General features: G+C 36.9%; 1 protein-coding gene and 1 long non-coding RNA gene across 10 annotated transcripts in view; one reads left to right on the forward strand and one right to left on the reverse strand.

The window, feature by feature from the left end:
- Positions 1 to 22,833, reverse strand: part of USP3 (ubiquitin specific peptidase 3) — a 104,224-nt gene that overhangs the window by 18,428 nt on the left and 62,963 nt on the right. For 7 of the 8 annotated variants that reach the window (XM_042941786.1, XM_042941784.1, XM_042941788.1 and 4 more), the window contains 4 exons: positions 14,260 to 14,406; positions 13,543 to 13,587; positions 10,786 to 10,892; positions 10,563 to 10,643 (listed from right to left, as the gene is read on the reverse strand). In XM_042941786.1, the coding sequence (XP_042797720.1) occupies positions 10,563 to 10,643; positions 10,786 to 10,892; positions 13,543 to 13,587; positions 14,260 to 14,406 (380 nt within the window). The remainder of the gene's footprint in view (positions 1 to 10,562; positions 10,644 to 10,785; positions 10,893 to 13,542; positions 13,588 to 14,259; positions 14,407 to 22,833) is intronic. The other variant, XM_042941785.1, reaches the window with a different exon arrangement.
- On the forward strand, positions 1,611 to 22,088 carry LOC122221941. 2 transcript variants are annotated; one of them, XR_006203526.1, is made up of 5 exons: positions 1,611 to 1,676; positions 6,342 to 6,694; positions 8,304 to 8,351; positions 9,286 to 9,354; positions 21,497 to 22,088. It is a non-coding gene; the product is annotated as an uncharacterized LOC122221941 (long non-coding RNA). The 2 variants fall into 2 exon arrangements; XR_006203525.1 differs by lacking the exon at positions 21,497 to 22,088 and having other exon boundaries at positions 9,286 to 9,880.

Here is a 22,833-nt window from a genome sequence, read left to right on the forward strand (position 1 = left end):
TTTGAGCAAATTAGAATAAACTTAGGGAATAATTTGGGGGATAACTGACATCTCTACCATTTCATATTGGGTCTTCCCATCCAAGAATAGGACATGGCTCTGTTTATTAAGACTTTTAATCTGTTCTTGTATAAAGTTTTATAATGTTCTTCATCTAGGTCTTAAATATTTTTCAATAAAGATTTTACTGCTACTGTGAATAGGATCTTCTGCTATGTATAGTAAAGCAATTGGTTTTTTGCCTACTTTTTAAATATTTGAGAGAGCACAAACTCATTCTTGAGTGGGGGAATGGGAGAGAGAGAATCCCAAATAGTCTCTGTGCCTGGCATGGGCGGAGCTCAATCTCCATTATCTGAATCGTGAGAACATGATTTCAGCCGAAATCCAACTGAAACACCCAGGGACCCCTTGCCTATTTATTATTTGGCTGCCTTATTAAACTTTTTAGCTCCATGCTTAGAACTTATCAAAATAATACCTGTTTTTTAAAAAATTGACAGTTTTAGAAAAGCAAGTCTCCTACCCAGGGCTGCTCTTCAGGGATAGCTATTAAACATTCTCTCATAATTTCCAACTAATTTTCTTGAAATGTTTGCAGCGTCTAACCAGTTCATCTGCAAATGTTGACAATTTGGTCTTTCCTCGTCCTTATTTTTATTTTCCTTGTCTAATGCCTTGTACCTCAGTGGCAGGACTCCTGGCTGCTTCCACACTGTAATGGAAAATCCTTATTGCTTCACTGTTAACTATGAAGATCACTGACAGCTTTTGATAATCTCCATCAAATTAACATTTTTATTCCTAGCTTACTAAGAGTCAGTAAAAGGTTTTTTTCCTTCTTTAATCAGCGATTTATTTGGAATTGTATCAAAACCTATTTGGGTGTTTTTATCTTCCCCCATTAAATTATATTTTCCAATATTTCATCTGCAGGGGCGTAAGGCAGCTGGCCAGAGCAGGCTGCCCCAAGATAGGCCACTTTGAATTTTTTTTTTTTTTTTTTTTTGAGAGTGCAAGTGGAGGGGAAGGGCAGAGGGGAAGAGAGAGAGGGAGGGAGAGAATCTTAAGCAGGCTCCACACTCAGTGCAGAGTCCAACATGGGGCTTGATCCCATGACCCTGGGATCATGACCTGAGCCAAAATCAAGAGTCTGACACAACCGACTGAGCCACCCAGGTGCCCCAATTTTTTTTTTTTTTTTTTTAAGATGGGCCACTTTAACATGAACATTATTTTGAGTTAAAGCAAACAAAACCCAGCAGGTTCAGCAGGCTCGGGAAAAGCTCTTTACCTCCCCCTCAACTGCCAGCTCACCAGGAAGAGATTCCTCTTTAACTAAGAAACTTATGTGCCTAAATAACAGGACAATCTTTGTTTTACAAACGTCTCTTCTCCCCTTTGATCCTCAGACCCCCACCCCTCTCCTTAGCTTGTGAAAGCCTCATGTTGGTCCTCAGGATTTCAAGTCTGTGTGGATTCCCTGTACATACCTAAATTTGATTTTACCCAGTTAATCTATCTTGAGTCACTTTGGTTCTTTGCCCAGAGAGAAGGACCTTGAAGGGCAGAGGAAATTCTTCTTCAACAGCTGACATAGTCAGTAGGATACTTTAACTCACCAGACACCACTGCAACGGAGATCCTTGGGACATCTGACATACACCCGGCAGAAGGTAAGATTTCTTACCCTGTCAACCTCCCAAAATCTCTATCTGCAGAGTCCAGTACACCAAGAGTGGTGAGAGTCCTCCTCTCTCTTGCTAAGTTAAATTAGTAGTAGAAAATATTGGTGGAACCTAGTTCCTTAGGCTAAGCAACTCTGGTTGAATTTGGTAGAGTCCCCTTTTGGTTACTGATCCATTTCCTCCCAAAAAAAGTTGTTGGGATTTTCTGTTTGTGTTTTAAGTCATTTGTCATATGAACTTTGAATATGCACATAAGGTAAAGACTGTTGCTAAGGGACATCTTGGAAGCTAAAGCCCCAAAACTGGTGGGCACAGATCAAGCACTTAAAAGCTATTAGAGTGCTGTCTCAAGAAGACTCTTGTGATAGGTAAGTTGATCACAGAACAGGTTAGATTGACACTAGGTTTACCCCACTAGCCTCAAACAAACTTCCTTGCAACAAGGTACATTGCAATATAACACACAGTCCCCAAACCTACAGCACATTCCTTCTAGGTATTCATGTGGCTCCAAGAAACCCAAGGTTTAGCCAAAGCTGTTAACATGTATAGAAGATATTTTTTCTTTCATCTCATTCTATATCCTAAAAGGGTAGCCTCATGGCCAGTGGAATAGACTGGGCTTGGACTCTCCCTCTGGCCAAGGCAGCTCTCAGGGGTGTTTGTTATGGGAGGTCCCACACCCTTGTAATCTTTGTCATCTTGGGCACCTGGGTGGCTCAGTCGTTAAGCATCTGACTTTGGCTCAGGTTATGATCTCACAGTTCATGACTTTGAGTCGTGCTTCGGGTAAGCTCCTGCTCTGCTTCTGGTGAGCCCAACTTCTCTCTCTCTCTCTGCCCCTCCTGGGATTCTCTCTCTTTCTCAAAAAAAAAAAAAAAGTGATTGCCATCTCAGTCACCATTGCCTGTTCATGCTGGCAAGTCCCAGTCCATCAGCACCTGCCCAGTGTCACAGATTAGCAGGCTGTGACTGGAGGAATCTTGTGTTTTCCTGGGAGACCAGAGAACCTGTTTTTACCATCCTTACCACACTGTGAAATGAATGTCTTTGCTTTCTTAGACTAATTTTGGGAGCAGATTTTTAGATCATGGGGGGTGTATCATCTATGCCCTTTTTGGATGCTTCTTGCTTCTTTGGTTCAGCCATTAAAAGGTTAATTGGAGGGGCGCCTGGGTGGCGCAGTCGGTTAAGCGTCCGACTTCAGCCAGGTCACGATCTCGCGGTCTGTGAGTTCGAGCCCCGCGTCAGGCTCTGGGCTGATGGCTCGGAGCCTGGAGCCTGTTTCCGATTCTGTGTCTCCCTCTCTCTCTGACCCTCCCCCGTTCATGCTCTGTCTCTCTCTGTCCCAAAAATAAATAAAAAACGTTGAAAAAAAAAAATTAAAAAAAAAAAAAAAGGTTAATTGGAGTCACTGTTAATAGATCCTACTCATAGATGGTCTTTAAATTGGTTATATTTAAAGGAAAGACACTCTGTATAGAGAGATCTCAATGGTCTTATTAGAGAACAGTGAGGCTTAGGGACTCCCTTGACAAGCTGAACAGAAATCAGGCCTAAGACTTAAAAATAAATGTCCACATCCAATGTAAAATCCCCTTAAAATCTGGCCTCATCTACTTGTTTTAACCTCCCTTTTCCTACCAAGAATTACAGGCAGCTAAATCTCTGGGTTCAAAGAATACATGTTGCTAATGTAGAGGCTGAAAGCCAGGTAATAAATTTGACAAAAGCACTTGAGACTGGCAATAAGGCTTGCTTTGCTCCTACCTTCCAGGGCTCTGTAAGTACCCTCTGCTAGCTTGAGACATTCCTTTGCAATATACTTTGCAGATGTAACCTAGACCCCCTTCACAAAGAAAAGAAGACCAAACTTTCTCCCAGACCCTCACACAAACGATCTGCGCAAGACCAGCATTCAGGGGCTAACAGAAGCCAAGACTGAATTATGTATGCTGCAAGAAGGCTTTTGTTAAATTGCTTGATATGGACTTTACTACATCTGTTGATTCCCATTTTAGTTAAAAAAATAAAAAAAAAAAAAAAGGGAGAGAGGGGGGTTAATTTAAAAAGGCAAGCCAATCCCTTGATATTCTGACTGTAATCCAGTCCTTTGGGAATTAGAAACAGTTGGCTTACAAACCTCTCCAAAACCAGAAATGCAACTCTAGTATCAAGTCAAATCCCAGCTATTTTTACCAATCCCTAAAGCTCGCCTATTCCCCTCAAAATGTTAGTAGCTATTTATGATAAAAGATCAGGATACTGGAACAAAATTGTCCTATACTTAAAAAAAATAATAGTAAGTTTTAAATCTCAATTGCCCTGAAACTCTAAACAAATTTTTTTCTTTATATTATTTTTTTTAATGTTTATTTATTTACTTTGAGAGAACGTGAGCAGGAGAGGGGGAGAGAGAAACCCAAGCAGGCTCCTCGCTGTCAGCACAGAGCCCAGTGCGGGGCTCTATCTCACAAACTGTGAGATCATGACCTGAGCCAAAATCAAGAGTTGGACACTTAGCCAACTACCCAGGCACCCCTAAAATTATAAATTTCATCATGTCTTTAAACACAGTTCACAGTCACCTGAGACTGAAGAAAAAATAAAAGACCTTTTTAAAATGCATACTGCTAAAATGTCTTGTGCCCAGATTCCAGCACCTCTGGTAATAGGCAGATATGCTCCAGATTTCCATTTTGGAGAAAACTTGGGATTCTTTGTGATCTAAGTTTTCTGTCCGCATCTTCTCTAGGACCTAAAAGCCATTCCTTTGAAATACAAACTTTAGGGAAGTTTGTAAATAAAGGGCAACTGGGCCTTAAATGTCCTCTCCACAAATTATTAGTAAAAACAAAAGCTATAATATTTTGTCTCTTGACTGTGTATGTTCGTATATGTTATAAATGTAAGATATTTTCTCTATCTCCAGAAGGTATCACCAAAATTAATTTGTAAAAGAGTTCTTTTTAGTTGGTTTGAAGCCAAGCACTTGTAAGTACTGGGAATTCCAAAACTCAGAAAGACAGAAACTAACCCAAATGTTTTCCAAATTCGCATGATCTGGGAAATTTTCAGTACAAAAGCTAATTTAAAGTTGGTTTAACTAAAAAACATGTCTTTAGAGTTAGCATGAAATGTTAAGACTGTCATCCTACCTGTGTTTACTGAAAGTCAAGTAAGTTCACCTCTGAAAATTTATCAGGAAAAAAAAAAAATTGATTTTTGTCTAACGCTTCATGAAGTTTTCTGGGAATTGTTAAGAACAAGCAAACAGATGTAAATAAGATAAAAAGATTCGTAGGTAAACTTTTAGTTTCCCAAATCCCTGAAACTAAGTTAAATGATCGGTTAAGTGAAATTTATTGAATATCTAGGTCATTTCCAAATAAAGTAAAATAAAACCGTAAGTACTGAACATAGGTTAATTTATTTTTGTCTTCTTATAGAGAAACTAAAACAGAAGTCTGTTAGTAAACCTAGTTTTTTACTGAAAAACTGTGTTTTCAGAAATTATGAAATGTATTCACAAATTCGCCATTCTAAAGAATACTGTATAACTTCATAGTTGCTTACCACTTAGTTTTCACTAGAAACTAATAAATGTAATTAAGACTACTAGAAACAATAAGAGAAACGATTCCATATGGAAGGAAAGAAAGATATGTGGTTTTGGTAGAAAAAAGTATGAGGGATAGGAATACATTTTTTTGTTTAGGGAAAAGAAAATTTTGTCGTGAAGGGAGACTGGTTTTTTAAAGAGGGGAAAACTTAAAACAAGAAGTGAATATAAAGGAGGTTTCAGAAGGTTTATGGGAAAGGAATTTTATATATGATCGGTACTGGCTAAGATTAGGATAAACTTAAGTTTTTCTCTTTGCTAAAAGACCAAGGTTTTCTTAAACATAAACTATAAACAAATGTTGTTGTTTTTAGTCTTTAAAGGTAATCTGCCTAGAAATGAGGAAATGATCACTGAATGCTTATTTATCAAGTCTTTAACTAGACTCCAGTTTTCTTAAATAATCAGTGTTAAAAAAGCTAAATTTTGCTCACAACTATGTAAGGTTCTATATTTGCCTTTGAAATCTTTTACTGTCACTTTGGTTAAATAGATAATTATTGTTTCATAATGATCTGTGATTCTAATATGAAGTCTTTTGACCACAATGTAAGGTGTTTGAGAGTGGTCCTAGAATATTTCAAAGTTTTTGTGAGAAATTAAACTAATTAGGTATGTTAAATTATGTGGGAAATGTTGTCAAATATCTTACATAAAACCCCTAGCACTCTGATGTCCTAGTATGTTATTATGTGTTGTGTGTCACAGAAATAACCAAATTTCCTTGTCCTCTACAGTGTAATGAACTCTGATGCAGTCACTGTTTTACTCTGATGGTACTGCAGATGTGCCTTATCTTCAGTGAGACTCACATAAAGAACTCTAAGTATAGGTTTCTGATAAGCTTAAGATCATAAAACTGAATTCTTACCATGAAACTGGTAAGAATTTCTGAACTAGGAGAAAAACTGGATTCAACCCAAAACAAGAATTAATGACATGGAAATGAAAGAACTGAAAAGGGTAATTTGAAATTTTATGACTTTTTATTTACCACATTGCTGACTTTCTAAAATGCTTTGTTTTTCTAGATTAAAAAAAAAAAACAAAACTTTTTCTCTTAAGCTAAATGACTTAGAGCAATTTGATAGAATACTACCACTGGAACAAATTGAAACTTGCATCTTTTTCTCTACCTGAACCCTCCAGAATTCAGAAACTCTCAGTAAGTATTCTTATAACTATTTGCACAAGTTCAATTCTGTTCTCCTTGTAACAGGACACAATTGGAAACACTGGTTATATAACCAAGGCTTTGACTGGAATGTCACATTTAATACATGCATAAATTCAGATATGACCAGACAGCTTTAAGGAGCCAATAAAGCCCCTCAGAGATATCAATTTAGTACCTTGCTTACAGAATTCTCAGCAGCCTTACCAGGTGAGTAAATGTTGTTAATTCCTGACAAGTACAGGAACCTCAGGATATTTTGGGGACCTCGGGAAGAGAGGAATTCACCCAAATCTATAGGTATTGCAGAAGTTGTGATGATGTTTTGTTGGGGATGTGGTCTCAAGAGGCTGTTAAAGCTTCAACCTAGAAAAAGCTCCAGGCAAAGCAGGTTTTATTGCTATTCCTGCTGCACTTATATAAATGATCAGGCCACGTTTTTTTGAAACTAGATTTTACAAACAAATGAGTTATTAATTTGGCTCTCTACGAAAGGTGATTAAACAGGTTTCAGTAACATACCTATTAGATTCTAATACTGTTCATTATAATCCAGACTAGATGCTGATTTCTTCTAGTTTCCTACGATGCCTAGCTATAACTCTCCACATTTTTAATTTTTGTCCCAACCTTCTACATTGAGTTCATCTGAGAACTAAAACTGCCCTTTCCCCTGAAGCTCTCCAAATTAAATATAAATAAATTTATGTAAACCTCAGAGAAATAAACACATCAGCATATACAGGCACTCTTCATGCCTTTTGCTCTGTGGGCCATTCAAAAAGATCACCAGAGACATTCAAACTACAAACCAGAGAAAATCTGTCAGACTGCCACTGCACTGAAGATGCTTTAAGCTTGACATCTAGAAATCTTCTCAACTGGCTACCCTCAAAACTCAGACACCAGCTTAAAATTTGATCTAATCACTAACTGCTCTTTGTGTTTCCACAGAAATGCCTCTTATTTAATACCTGATTGGTTCAAGGCCTAACTCTGAGAACACACTTGCATCATGCCCCCCAAAATGAGTTTAACTGAACTGATCTACTGACCAGGACTGGTTCAACCAGACAGAACAATCAACCGGCTTAATTTTAATGTGTGAAACTTGAGGGAAGTTTCAGAGGAGGAAACTGCAGGGGCCCAGGGCAGGCAGCCCCAAAGACAGGCCACTTTGGCATGAACATTCTGTTAAGTTAAAATTCAGGAAAAGCTCTTAACCTTTCCCTCAACTGCCTAAATTTACATTGGAAAGGCGAGCCTGTACCATGAACAAGAGATACATCTTTACTGAAGAAACTTCCCTATGTAACAGGACCACCTTTATTTTCCAAACATTTCCTCTCACCTTCCTGCTAATACTCCTTGCCCTCCTACCCCTCTCCTTACCTCATGTTGCTTGTCTTCAGAATTTCATGGCTGTGTGCATTCCCCATATATAAGATATTAAATTTGGTTTTCTCCTGCTAATCTGTCTCATGTCAACTTGGTTTTTAGTCCACCTAGGACTTTGATGGCCAGAAGAAATGCTTCCTTCCCAATATATCAGTCCTGCACTGCTGGAAAAAATCCTACTTGATCTCTTTATGTTATTGTACTACAGTACTAAATTCTATTAGCTAATATTTTATGTAGGATTCTTTGGTCTATAATAATATCTTCCTTTTTGATGCCATCTTTGTGAGATTTTAGAACTGGGGTTATTTTAGCTTCTCATGATATGCATGCTTTCAGTTACATAATTTCAAATTCCAGGGATCTTTCTCACCATATTTTTCCTTTCTATGAAAACTAATCTTATCAATTAACATTCCAGAAACCACACAAGGAATCCTTGCATAAAGCATGTAAAAGCGTGTGAAAGGTAATCACATCTCCATCTGTTTAATAAAGAAATGCATATCGACTAAAATTCATCACATTCTGGATGTCCCAAGAAAAGTAGTACCTTTAATTGATAACAGTGGTAAACAGAAAGAATGAGGAGATACCCAACTCTACCGTCTAGTTTTTTAAGCCAACAGTAAGCTCTTTAATAAAATAAAAATCAAGTCTGAAAATTCAAAGGAAAACCAGCTGAGAATACAGGAAACCTGTTTCCAGCCAAACCCTAAACCCCTCAGGATGGTCTGGGCCCCCTGAAGCTAAATCCCAATCAAATCAGATTTCAGGGAGTCTATGCCAAGAAAAATACCACTTGGGAAGCAAGGCAGATGCCATTTGCCACTTGTTTATACTACCAATCAACCACTTAAGCTATGTCATACACTCTCCCCTGCTGGACAGTCTCCAGAGAGTAAGGTCTTTGAGTATTACAGCATTCTGGAATAGGTAGTAAGTGAAATGCCAGAGGGGACTATAATAACCATGTACACAACCAATTCAGGATAGGGGCACACAGTGCAGAAGGAAGGTAAGAAGCCTGAACAAACCAGGGTCTCTGGGTCTTCCAAGATCATCTGGACTTACTGGGTTTTGCTAAACATTAGGAAATACTGTTCAAATATATATTCACATATCTGTACTAAAGAACATTTGTGGGTTTTTCTTAACTAATGTCAGCATTATTACTGTTCTCATTGAAGGAGTTATAAAATGAAGCCATGTCCAGTTTAGATAACCAGACTTCGACAATAACTAATAATTTCTCACTGCTTTCCTCGCTAAATGATCAAATGTTTGTCTTATGATTAAGTTAGCTTGTGCTCACATGCCATCAACATAAAGAGAAAATAATCTGACATTTGATACCAAGTACATTGTGGTATTTTTGAAACCTGTAACCATGTCTTTTACAGGGAAGAGGAGCAGATAGGATTTGCTTAAATTTCTTCTGTTCAAAAGAGACCATCAATACTGTTGCAAAGGTGAGGCACTGAAAGCATCTAGAAAATGTTTTCATACCCAGTTTCTTTCCTGTCTTACAGGAGTCGAGTGTCTTGGACAGCCACCCCAAGAGATTTCAACATACTACCTGAGGAACAGCACTACAAGCACCTATGCTGCTCCTTTTTTAACAAAACTAGATGCTGCCCAATGTACCTGACACAGACAAGCCTGCCCCTCCCCCAACAGTTATTTTTACTAGGTGATGGTGGTGGTGGTTTTACTCTTTTCTACTTGGATAATTTGATTCTAGAGCAGTACTGCCCAGAACTTCCCGCAATAATGGAAATGTTCTCCATCTGTGCGAATACAGTAGCCACTAGTCACATGTGGTTATTGATCAGCTAAGCAAATGAATTTTAAATTTTACCAACCACCTATGTGGTATGACTTCACCACAGTGGACATTGTAGTTATAGACCAATTAGAATTTTCTGTAGGAAAAGACTTTGTGTGTATGTATGTGTATATATATAAATGGATATATATAATATATAAAATACTAAACATATAAAAATCCTTATGACAATGCTCCCTAGAACAGCTGAAAGAAAAAAGAATTACTTTCAGTGAACAGACAATTCAGGTATAAATTCTTATTTGCCTTCAGTGTAGAGTTACTTAATCAAAGAACACACACTAGGCCCTCTTTCTCCTATCTTAGTTTCTTTTTATGATCAGTGAGAACAACCAGTCACTTTAGTAACTGGTCAGAAATCAGTCTTTCGCCTTGACTGAAGTAGTTAACACTCATCAAAGAAAAAATCTGTTCCAAATCTCATAGTCCTGCTTTTAAAATCAAGGCCTCAGGCTTAACCAACAGATGTAGCATCAATAGATTTCTAAAACTTAGTCACAGAAAAGAATAACACCCTAACTTAAAAAAATTTAGCTGAGTGTTCTTTCCTTCTATGGATACTAGTGGTATATCCACAAAATGAATTCTATTTCATTAGGTCAGAAACTGTCACAGACTCTCAATTTTAAATCAGTATTAAAGAAAAAGGTGAGAAATACCTTATGTCTGATTTAGTATCTCTGGCACACATTCTTTTGTTTGATAGAAAAAGACATTCAGGTTTGACTTTTGTTATAACACAAGTTCATTAAAGCAATTAACATCATAGCACATGTAGATGGAGTTTATGAGTCTATTCAGGTGGAAACTACAACATTAAAGTATCTTTACCTCGTAATGAACAAACTGGTCCATTTTCTTGATTCTTAGAGCGCTTATTTCTGAACTGACTTGGAATATCTAATGAAAGGTCTTAAAAGGAAATAGGAAAACAGCTGTTAAAGGCATATACCACACTCAAAAAAGAATTTCAAAAACTGGCATATTTGTACATTTATCTCTTTACGGTCATTTTAATACATTATTTTATCTCCACATGCCAAGTATGTCTTACCTAGGAATGGATCAAACTTTCTAGATTCTGTCCCACATATGAGGCAGTTAACTTCATTCTGGAGAATACCTCCGAATATAGCTGTGACAACCGTAGATGCTCCATTTCTAAAGAAAATCACCACAGAGGAAAATACCTCAGTAAAAAATGGAAAATATGTACAAAGCTCCCCTTTGGGGAAATATGTATGTCATTTATTTAACAGGTATCTTATTAAATATTTTATTTAAATTATGAAATACAAAAACTTTAACGCTATAGAGATATCTACCAAATAAAAGGTTTAAGCCACTGCCCCCCCTCCCCCCCACTACCACTTCCAATTCCACTGATTTCTCCAAAAGCCACTAACCCTGGACATTTGTCATTACTAACAGATCACGCACATGCCTATACTCAGGACAAGAGGACCCCTTTACCCACAAATATATCCCTCAGAAAAAAGGGAAACCACCTTATATTCAAATTTCTGCAAAGTCTCTCATATGGAGCTCTCTCAATTACTTTGAATAACTTCACTCAGGGATAGTTTTAGATTTTTTACATGGTCAACTGTCAGGCTGAGGAAAAAAAGGTAAAGAAATGTAATACATACTAATTACTGATGGAGGTATGACTTCACAGTTGAAGGCTAGATGTTACCGTCAACAAGTCTTTTAAAAAGCTCACTTAAAATAATACTGTAATTTCCTTGCTGAGATCAAGAGTATACGTTGAGAATGATTAAACAAAAAACCAAAACCAATAGCCCTAAAGTACTTAACTTTTTGTGCTTCAGCTTCATCACATGTCCCACAGGAATAACATCTACCTACCTCAGAGGCCTGGTGTGAAGATGAAATGGAGTCTACACATTCAGTGCTTTCAGACAAGTGCTTACCAAAAAGAAAGCCTTCAAATTATTTCAAGGCTTTTCTACTAGCATAATAATTAGGCTCATACCTGCATTTTGCTTTTTTTTTTTTTTTCAAAATATATGTCTTGAACACGTACCTCACTCTCTTTGACAGCAGTATGGCATGCCACAGTACGAACACGTAATAGACTCAAGAACCACCAAGAAAGTACACCATGAAAGCAGGATTAGCAAACACTTAGAGAGCACTGAATCGATGCTGAACTACATTCAAAGTACTTTCCATGTATTAAATCAATTCATCTGCAAAACAACTCTATGAAGTAGATACAATTATTCCCACTTCAGAGACCAGGAAGCTGAGGTCCAACTTGGCCCAGGGTCACACAGCTGATCTGGTGTGAGCAGATGCTCTTAACACTATGCTCCTTTTCTTAATTTAACCAATATAATGTAATGGCTTTTCAGGTGGTTTCAACTATTTGCTATCATTGATAGTACCTACCACAAACACTTGTGTATTATTAACCTTTGTGCACTTACGTATGCAGTTAAGTCAGTAAATGCTCCTTTTCTGCTTATAGCAATTTTAGGTGGTTTCTGTCACTTGCAAGCAGTAATACTTCTAACATACGTAACCGTACTTTCTGATTTGCTCCAAAATTAAACCCACTGCAATGATGAGACAGACAAAACCTACTTGAGCAATTATATTATTTTAAACGTTTGCTTCCTTTTCCACAGAAAGGCTTCTGTTCCTTACTGGCAAAGAAATACACTGTTGCTTCATCTTTTTTTAAGTTTTTCATAAGATATCTAGATTTAGTAAATTAAAAAAGGGAAGATACATTGGAACTATGTGACATAAAGCCACTTCAGGTTTCAGGTGGAATATCTATGTCATAAATAAAGGACACACCAAAAAAACTACTGAAATAAAGGGACTATGATCTTTTCATACTGATGTTCTCATACAATGACACCCTTAGTTAAAATGGAAACTGCTTTATTTCTTCCACTGAGAAAAGGATACTAATCAAGTCTTGACTATGTGATGTGTATGGCATTAAATGATTTAAAACGAGATTCATAAATAATTTCAACACTGCTTTCCCATTTATTATAACTGTGTTATAAGAGTGTTTAAATATTAGTTCCTTGGACAGCCTCACGCCGCTAGGGTCTTTTATATTGGCAGTAATGATTTTCTGTGTACTAAAAAGAACACGTCTGTCATTTATTTCTACCATCCCCACCTTCAGCAGGGCTGGATGTGTTTACACAAGTAAACAGTGCAGAGGAGACCTTTTTTGCAGTTTTAGCAAATAGGATGCTTAGATCCTGAAATGATAATTTTCTTCTTTTTGTTCCTAACTCACTAATGGAACTTACAATTACTACTCTTTAAAATATCAAGAAAAGATTGAGCTAATGCTGAAAACTCATCAGTTACTAGAAGATCATCCTAGGACTATTACACATTGTGACTCCCATGAGGGTGCCTTGGGCATCAAATAAAATAAAACATATACCCTCTCACCTCACACAGACTATCCTTGATAAAGGCCCAGTTCAATATTCTTAGTGTATGAAATTCCATCATAAAATACAAAGCAGAAGTTTTCACTTAATACTACCGTCAACTTGGTGCTAGCATCAAGAAGAGTTCTACCAGGTCACAGATCCCTCCCTTTCTGTACTGGATTCTAACTGGAATCATAGCCAGTAGGACCCAGAGAGCCAAACATTTTGAAAAGCATGGCAATTCAAATGGTTGCCCTTCTCTGATACAGCCAGATTAGCTATGAGGCTGCTCTGTCATTATAAGGACCCTAACTCCAAATTAAATCAGATTTGTGAACTGCAAGGCAATACTATAGTGACCCCCATATATTACTTACTCTTTTCCTTCTGTCTCTAGGGAGTTTGTCTTGTAAATCCCTTTCCTGCACAGGTCAATACAAAAAATTTGTCTTGTAAATCCCTTTCTGACACAGGTCAATTCAAAAAAATTTGAACAAAAGGAGACTACACTTAAACAAAATCAGCCTGAAATAACAGCAAATCATCCCAACCTCAAGCAAAATAAACTTTCTAATCTCAATGTATATTTTGGGGTTTTAGTACCCGGGAAAACAATCTAAAAGGTTTGTTTTATTCCTACTGAGAGGCAAGAAAAATTCTGAGAACTTACAAAGGCCTCAATTTCATTCAAGAACAAATGTAAGGAAAATTTACATTCAAAATATTTTAAGCCTTTGTTTCTACTGAATAAATATAATTATTTTAGTAAAGAAAATTAAGTGTCCCAAACATTATTCAATACATTTGGCAAGGAATTTTTAAATGCTAAATTGTACAAAATATTTTCTGTTCTTTTTCATATTTTAAAATATACCAAAAACAATCGGTACTACACCAAGAAGCAAGTACAGGATGCCTCTGGTATGGAAGCAGGAGGCACATGCTCACCCACTTGTTACTAAATTCAAGTGCACAAAAATTTCACCAAAGATCCAGGAAAACTCTCCACCTTCCATTACAAAGCTAATAAATAGTAACACCAACAGAAATGTCTGCGCTCCTCCTAAAAACAAAAGAAGAAAACTACATCTTACATGCAACATTTGTTACTTCCAGACAGAGCAGAATTCTCCTGCAGAATTGCTGAGCGGGAAACGCCATTGAAACCGCCCTGGAGTTCCAGGTGCAGGTGGTCCAAAAGGTATCGCATGAATTCATGGGCATCCTGTTGCTGATAGCCCCTAAAGCAAAAAGAAACAACGGTCACTGGGGAGGCTCCACCTGTCCAGCCAAACATTCAGGAAGGCAAAGCATTGCGAAGGGCTGCAGTCCCACCTCAGAGCACAGTCCCCCCGCTTGCCCCAGGTTTTACTTCTCTTCAGGGAGAATTTCTAAAATTTCTCCATGAGGAACAATTCTCCTAAAACACGTGTGAAAACACAGAACATTAGAGCTAACTGGGCTTGCAGTGATCTCAACTGAACTCACTTTAGAGATAAAAACTGAGGGGGCAAGAAAAGGGGTGTATGATGTGCCTAAGTTCTATAACAAAGGACTTACAGAGATGGGACAAACTCTAACCCATTTCTCCTAGATGGACTCCGAGCTTTCCCACTATCACACATGGCCTCTCTAGAAGATGCTCAAATGTTAAAAGTGTCACATGTTGCCCTCACCAGAAAACTAGGTCTAAACTACTGTTATAAGAGATAAGGAATTTAAAACTATTTTTTTAGATTGAAAGATACTAATTTTTTAACTTTCTAAAGAGTCTATACTTGGTTCCTAATCTCTGATTCAAAAGACATTTTTTAAATAAATACTTTAAAAAATGCATTGACTCATATACAATTATGCTCTAGCCTAAAACTTGAATATAAGCAGCAACATATTCTTAACTTACTTCTTGTACTATATTCAGACAGGAAATTGTATGGAATTCTGATACTAATATAGACCATGACAAGTGAACAGTAATGAAGGCAGACAGAAAATGAAGCTGGTACAGTTGAAGATTATAGAGGTTAACGTACATAAAATAATCAAGCAATGATACACGTATAAAGTACTTTAAAACACTATGGGTAGAAAACATTTCTGACTACAGTTTGCTAGCATGGAGGTTCTTTTTATCTTTTAAATCACAAGTTTTTCTGGCTTGGTCTTGAGTCAAAACTTCCACCACTCTTCTAGGCAGTGGTTCCACAAACAAATTTCTTTCAAGCAGAGTTTCCCTCAATATATATTTTCCTCCTTTCCCTAAAATTTCTCCTGGAAATCATAAATTATTGAAAACATCTACCCAACCAATGCAACGTAAGTCAGAAGTCACTTGACCACTATAGCTTTAACTGATCTCTTTAGCAACTAAGTATCAATATATGTTCAAGGATTTCTTCTAAGACTTCTATAAACAAAAATGTTAAAATTCAGTCAAAAGTATTCCAAGTTGGTAGTTCTTTTACATATCTATGGAGGTGCTTTAAACTTTTTCATCATAACATCCAATTTTTTTATGACTCAAAGTTAAGATTAGTATCTCAGATCATATGTGAAATTCTATCACATATAAAACAGTTTTATTCTCTCACCGAAATAAACTAATCTCTAATCATTTTTCTGAAATGGGTCATGAAAACCAGTACTTTGTAGTTATGTTGATTTGTACTTTCATCAAACACATATCCATTCCTTTTTAAAAAACAATCTTCCTAATGTACATTCATGAATGCTTCCCAACACACCACGATTCTCTTTTCTTATATAAAAGCACATTATTTTCGAACACTTCCCTTACCGTCAGGAACATTTTTTTTAACCTTCATGTGATCATGGAACACTCAGCTGTTCTATAAAGGTATAACTTATATTTTTGTTCCAATTTGTGATCTTTACCAAAAAAAACCAAAAAACAAAAAAAAAAAACCACTGGCTCTGCTTCTTTTCTTCTAAGACTAGGAAATTTTGGGGCCCCTGGGTGGCTCAGTCGGTTGAGTGTCCGACTTTGGCTCAGGTCATGATCTCGCAGTTTGTGAGTTCGAGCCCCGCATCGGGCTCTGCGCTGGAAGCTTGGAGTCTGGAGCCTGCTTCGGATTCTGTGTCCCTCTCTCTCTGCCCCTCCCTGGCTCACACCATGTCTCTCTCTCCCTCTCTCTCTCAAAAATAAACATTAAAAAAAAAATTAAGACTAGGAAATTTTTCTGATTGACTAAACAGACATTTACAACTCCATTTTTAAACACTTTCACTGACTTATCTGAAAGTCTTAAAAAAATACTATTTAGTAAGTTACAACCAACAAACTTCAGTTAGCTTTTCAATTATTTCCCAATTATACAATCTGGAGCTTCAAAATTTCCTTTGCATTCAACTTAGGTCTCTCTTGGTTGGTAATCATGTTTAAAGGAAACACTCCTCACATTGGATGCAATGTTTGTTTTGGATACCGAGCAAGTACTTGTGAATTAGTGAGGAAATAGATTTATAAAAAAACTGGGTGGCTCAGTCAGTTAAGTGTCTGACTTCAGCTCAGGTCAGGATCCCAAAGTTCATGAGTTCGAGCCCCGCTGTCAACTGTGCTGACAGCTCAGAGCCTGGAGCCTGCTTCAGATTCTGTGTCTCCCTCTCTCTGTGCCCCTCCCCGGCTCATTCTCTGTCTCTCTCTATCTCAAAAATAAATAAACATTAAAAAAAAAAAAAAATCCAACTGGTATCTCTCTGACAGACCAGAATTAAGAAAGTAAAGACGGAGGGGGAAAAAACAGTGGCTCCAGTTTTAATACTGTTCCTTATCTCCATTTGTTTGTAACCTTAGATAAAGATTACCTCCTTAATGCTTACAGAAAATCTGTGTCATAAAGATGCTGTGAGAAATAATGGTTGGCGACCACAATGCAAATATAAAAAGCCCAAAAGATCATGAAGCATCCCTTCTGAGTGAAGGAGACGAGAAAGAGGGGCACTGCTGAAGCACCACGTATAAGAATACAGGGGCAACTGTTTCTTCACAACAATTTTTGGCACGATAAGACAAGCTATGTTTTTTAAAATTTTTTTAAAAGTTTATTTTGAGAGAGAGTGCAAGCAAGGGGCAGAGAGAGAGGGAGAGAGAGAGAATCCTAAGCAAGCAACGCACTGTCAACATGGAGCCCAACGTGGGGCTCGAACCCACGAACCTTGAGACCAAAATCAAGAGTCAGGAGCTCAACTGACTGAGCCATCCAGGTGCCCCAAGACAAGCTATATTTATTCACATCGTACAAATAAAGAAGTGTTCCAATAAAGAATAGTAAAAGAAAATGCTACTTTGTACCTGGGCTTAAGTGTGAAAAGCAGACATTCCAAGTAATGAAACAGATACCACAGAATACAAACAGATGCAAGTACTTCCTGTATGAAGCCAACACACACACAGTCGTGACATACACCTGTACATTACTGACTATGCTCTGTTTTGGCAGTACCAGTACGTAATGCATAAAATGCAAAGTCCAATAGGGAACAGAATATGCCTATACAGAATCAAATTTTATCATTCCAGAGAAAACTTCTTCTAAAATACCTAGGACATACTCTAATTTTAGGTCGTGTTCTTATTTTTTAAATAACTTTAACATTCATAAAATAATTGTTACTATTTTTTCTAAATTATCTGAAATACCAAAATCAATTACAATTATCTATTCCTATCCATTTTGTGGAATCAACCATGGCTGAGTTTCTCGGAGATAAAAATACCAAAAAGTGAAAATAACAAACATGATTGTTTTTATTTACAAAACACACAAAAACATACAAAAGCAAAACTCCTACTCAGAAGAAATAGTACTACTTAATTATAAATTGCTAACAGCATACCTATAAGATTACCATTAAATTAAGATCTCACATGCAAAGACTTATTTGTTATCCACAAAGATATTTTTTATATTCTCTACAAAGCCAAGTTAGCTAGCAAATATAAAAATAATGTTTCGGTACTTTATTCACCCACCATTTTTAAACATTAATTACAACAAGAACTGATAAAAACAAAACTACAGAAAACTCGATTTTGAGAAGTCAAGGCCAATACATATTAAGTCAAGTTTATCTGAAATCAGAGACAGCACAAAAATGATATAAGAAGCAAGGGAATAAATACCAGGACCTGATCTGAATTATCAAGAGGCTCTCCTGGAGAGGTAGCATTAAACTTGACCTTAAAGAAGAAACTGGGCATCATAAAGCAAATCCCATAGGACAAACATAACAAAGATACAGAGGCAATGAGACAACAAACATCATGTTAAGGAAAGCAAGGAGTTAAAAAAAAAAAAAGGCCTATCAAAATTAAAAGCAAGTATCTTTCTTTTAAGTAATTTCTATGCCCAATGTGGGGCTCAAACTCACAAGCCTGAGATCAAGAGTCAGATCAAGAGTCACATGCTCTACCAACTGAGCCAGCCAAGCACCCCAAAGCCAGTATCTTTTGACCCAGCAATTGTCTCTTGAACCAGCAACTGCTCTCTTAGAACCTTGCACATACACGTATGAGACTATCCACTGCAGCACTGTCTCCAACAGCAAAAGAAATGGTCTATATAACCACTGGTAGGGGACTGTATATAAATTATGATACGACCATAAAGTAGAACACTATGTGGCCATAAAATGAACAGAGAAAGAAAGTTATTGATACTAATATGAATCACTTCAAAGTAGGAAAAAAATTTTGTTACCATTTGTTAAAAATTATACACACACCCCCCCACACTTGTACATACACAGAGTATCACCAAAAGGATACAAAAAAATCTAGTAACTATGACTGCTTCCAGAAAACAAAATGAATGGCTGGTAAATACAGTAAAAGAAAAAAATTTCATTGTATATTCCTTTTTTCATCTTTGGAAATTTGGAGCCATTTGTATTTTATCTATTTAAAAAACATAAACGTAAAGGTACTTTTATGAAAAGGAAAAGGACAGGAAAAGCAGGACATACTAGGTAGCAGTAAGAAGTGTGGTAAGTAGATACGCATGTTGAGAAGGTCAAACTTTGGCAATTGTTTACCTGCTGGCTTTTGGTCTGAGTAGGGAAAAAGAAAGAATAGCTTAGGTGGTTTCTATACCCAAAGGTGCTGATTACATTTACAGTGTATTCTTTTCTGCATTTATTTAATGAATGAAAGCTGTTCCTACTTCCAGATGCATGTTTTTATTTCATTCCAAGGGATCAAATTCCCGAGACACTGTCATAGGTTTTAATCAGGAAAATGGGCTTCCTAACATTTTTTTTTAATGTTTTATTATTTATTTTTGAGTGAGCACACACAAGTGACAGAGGGGCAGGGGAAGAGGGAGACAGAGGATCTGAAACAGGCTCTGTGCTGACAGCAGAGAACCTGATGCAGGGCTCAAACTCAGGAACCATGAGATCATGACCTGAGCGGAAGTCAGACACTTAACAGACTGAGCCACCCAGGCACCCCACTTCCTAACATTTTTAAAACATTTATTTGGGGATCATAAATATAACAAAAACATAGTTCAAGACTCCCTACACTTCTACATAGGCACACTATAGGAACTTTACCCTGCACACCTAATAGGAGTAACAGCTTTAAGAAGAAAGCCCCACACCTCCCTGACTCACACCTGGGTGTTGTACAGTAACATTACACTTAAGCTTTATCCTTGATATAATCTCAAGATCTAGATCTAACCAAGAGAAAATTATTCTTTGATTAAAAGACAATGGGGAACAATCTCAATTACTGCAGAACTAAATGAAAGCCCTGCGAACAACACACAGTCATTCTACTCTCATCAGTCAGTAAGGAAATCTAAGAGTTCATGTGTAGGAATCACTCCATTTCTCAATTTTTTTTTTTTTTTTAGAAAATAATCCAATTTATTCTCTAGGGAATGGGGCCACCCCTCTCAGATCTAGGGTGCCGTCCATCCTTAAATAAACAGAAACGTGGTTACCTTTTCCAAGAGTCCTTTCCTTTCATCGGTAAGGGAACAGGATGTACAAAATTAAGCAGCTAAAAATAAAATCATGCTCACAGGCTACAGAAACTTTATACAAAGGGCAGAGATGTGGGCAGACTTAGAAGAAAAGTACAATTCTATTGAATACAAGTTTCATACTGTTTCTAAACTGATTAAGAATAAAGGACCTGAGGGGCACCTGGGTGGCTCAGTCGGTTAAGCATCCAACCCTTGATTTTGGCTCCTCCCCTACTCATGCTCTCTTTCTCTCCCAAAATAAAAAAATAAACTTAAAAAAAAAAAAAAAAAGAAAGAAAAATAAAGGACCTGAGTCACCATGGGGACCAAGCAGAATAGTATAAAGTTAGTTGGTGAGCTTTATTCAGGCATGTAGACAAATTACTGCTCACACATCTATCATTTACCAACTCCACAAAGACCTGGGTTCTAATTCTGGTCCTACACTTACTAGATGCTTAAGACTGAACAAGTTTACCTCCTCTGTCTCAGTTTTATCTTTTCTAAAATGGGGCTAACCCTTCCTACCTTGACAAATTTTACTGTTGGGTTTTTTAATTAAAGTCAGACATAAAAGACGTAAAGTACTGGGCACATAGCATTCAATAAATAGAAACTATTTTAATATAGTTTATAAAACATATAAGCTATATAAAAACATATAAAAATATGTATGTATTTATAAATATATAGTTTACAAAACACAAAGACTAAGTCCCTACCAAGAGTCTAACTAGGAGACTGTGTTAGAAATGTTAATATTAAGTCCAAACTTGGTTAGTGGTAAATGAAACCGTCATTTCCACCTTTCCTACTTAGAGTCAAGAAACTTTAAAATCCTGGGGCACCTGGGTGGCTCAGTTGGTTGAGCATCCGACTTCAGCTCAGGTCATGATCTCGCAGTTTGTGAGACCCATATTGGTCTCACTTCTATTAGTGTGGAGCCTGCTTCGGATCCTCTGTCCCCCGTCACTCTCCCCCTCCCCCACTTATGCTCTCTCAAAAAATAAACATTAAAGATTTTTTAAAATTAAAAAAAAACAAAAGAAACTTTAAAATCCTTACAAAATTTATCTCCTCTGGAAGCGGATTTAAATGGCATGATATATAAAAGAAATTTCCTTCAAAACAAAGACCAGGGGGAACAACAGTCGATCACCTCAGGTCCTCAAGGCTAGACTTTTCAAGTTAAGGTAACAAATGACAGTTCTGTTTATTACCTTTTAAACATTTCTTTATATTACTAATATATCTAAACTACTATTAGGCAATAGAGCAAGAAAAAGAGCTAACTTTTACTAAAGCAGGCTGTTGTGTTTTTTGTTTGTTTTTAAAGGAGAGGAATATACATTAGATGCCCACATCCTGACTAGCAAGAGCACGGACACGTTTCAGAAGGATGAAATCAGCAGAAGGTAGCAAAGACTGTTGTCAAACACCTGCAGTGCCTCAAATCTGCTACTGCCTGAATCCCTACAGAGATGACTAACCAAGGAGAAGAGGCAGATTCCTCTGACAGCAAGGCTATTTCCCTTCTCAAGTGAGGCCAGAGACAGCAAGGAAAACACAGTGACTCCACAGGCACATTAGGATGTGGCCCAGTTACCTTCTGAAAACTGAATCCCGATGGACTAGCCTTGACTAGTCTTCTAACACCTTTAGAACCCAGCCCAAACAGTGAAATGTAAGACACATATTTCTGCAGTTGCATTTGAATTTTTTTTTTAGTTGAAATAACAAGATGGTGTATATGATAATTATTCTTCATAAAAGTTTGAAAGTATCTAATATCTAAAAGCTATAAAGAACTTATCAAACTCAACACCCAAAAAACAAATAACTTAGTTAAGAAACGGAGAGAAGAAACGAACACTTTTCCAAAGAAGACATCCAGATGACTAACAGACACATGAAAAGATGCTCAACATCACTCATCATCAGGGAAATATAAATCAAAACCACAATAAGATACCACCTCACACCTGTCAGAATGGCTAAAATTAACACAAGAAACAAAAGCTACTAGCAAGGATGCAGAGAAAGGGGAACAGTCTTGCACTGTTAGTGGGAATGCAAACTGGTGCAGCCACTCTAGAAAACAGTATGAAGGCTCCTCAACAAACTAAAAACAGAACCCTACAACCTAGCAATCGCACTACTAGGCATTTATCCACAGGATACAGATGTGCTGTTTCAAAGGGACACATGAACCCCCATGTTTATAGCAGCACTATCAACAATAGCCGAAGTATGGAAAGAGCCTAAATGTCCATCGATAGATGAATGGATAAAGAAGATGTGGTGTGTGTGTGTGTGTGTATATATGTATGTATATATATATGTATATATATGTATATATATATATATGTATATATATATATATATATATATATGTATATATATATATATATATATATATATATATAATGGAGTATTACTTGGCAATGAAAAAGAATGAAATCTTGCCATTTGCAAGTTCGTGGATGGAACTGGAGGGTATTAGGCTAAGTGAAATTAGTCAGAGAAAGACAAAAATCATATGACTTCACTCATATGAGGACTTTAAGAGACAAAACAGATGAACATAAGAGAAGGGAAACAAAAATAATATAAAAACAGGGAGGAGGGCAAAACAGAAGAGACTCATAAATATGGAGAACACACTGAGGATTA

Source organism: Panthera leo, chromosome B3 (assembly GCF_018350215.1).
Source record: "Panthera leo isolate Ple1 chromosome B3, P.leo_Ple1_pat1.1, whole genome shotgun sequence".
Classification (NCBI taxonomy): domain Eukaryota; kingdom Metazoa; phylum Chordata; class Mammalia; order Carnivora; family Felidae; genus Panthera; species Panthera leo.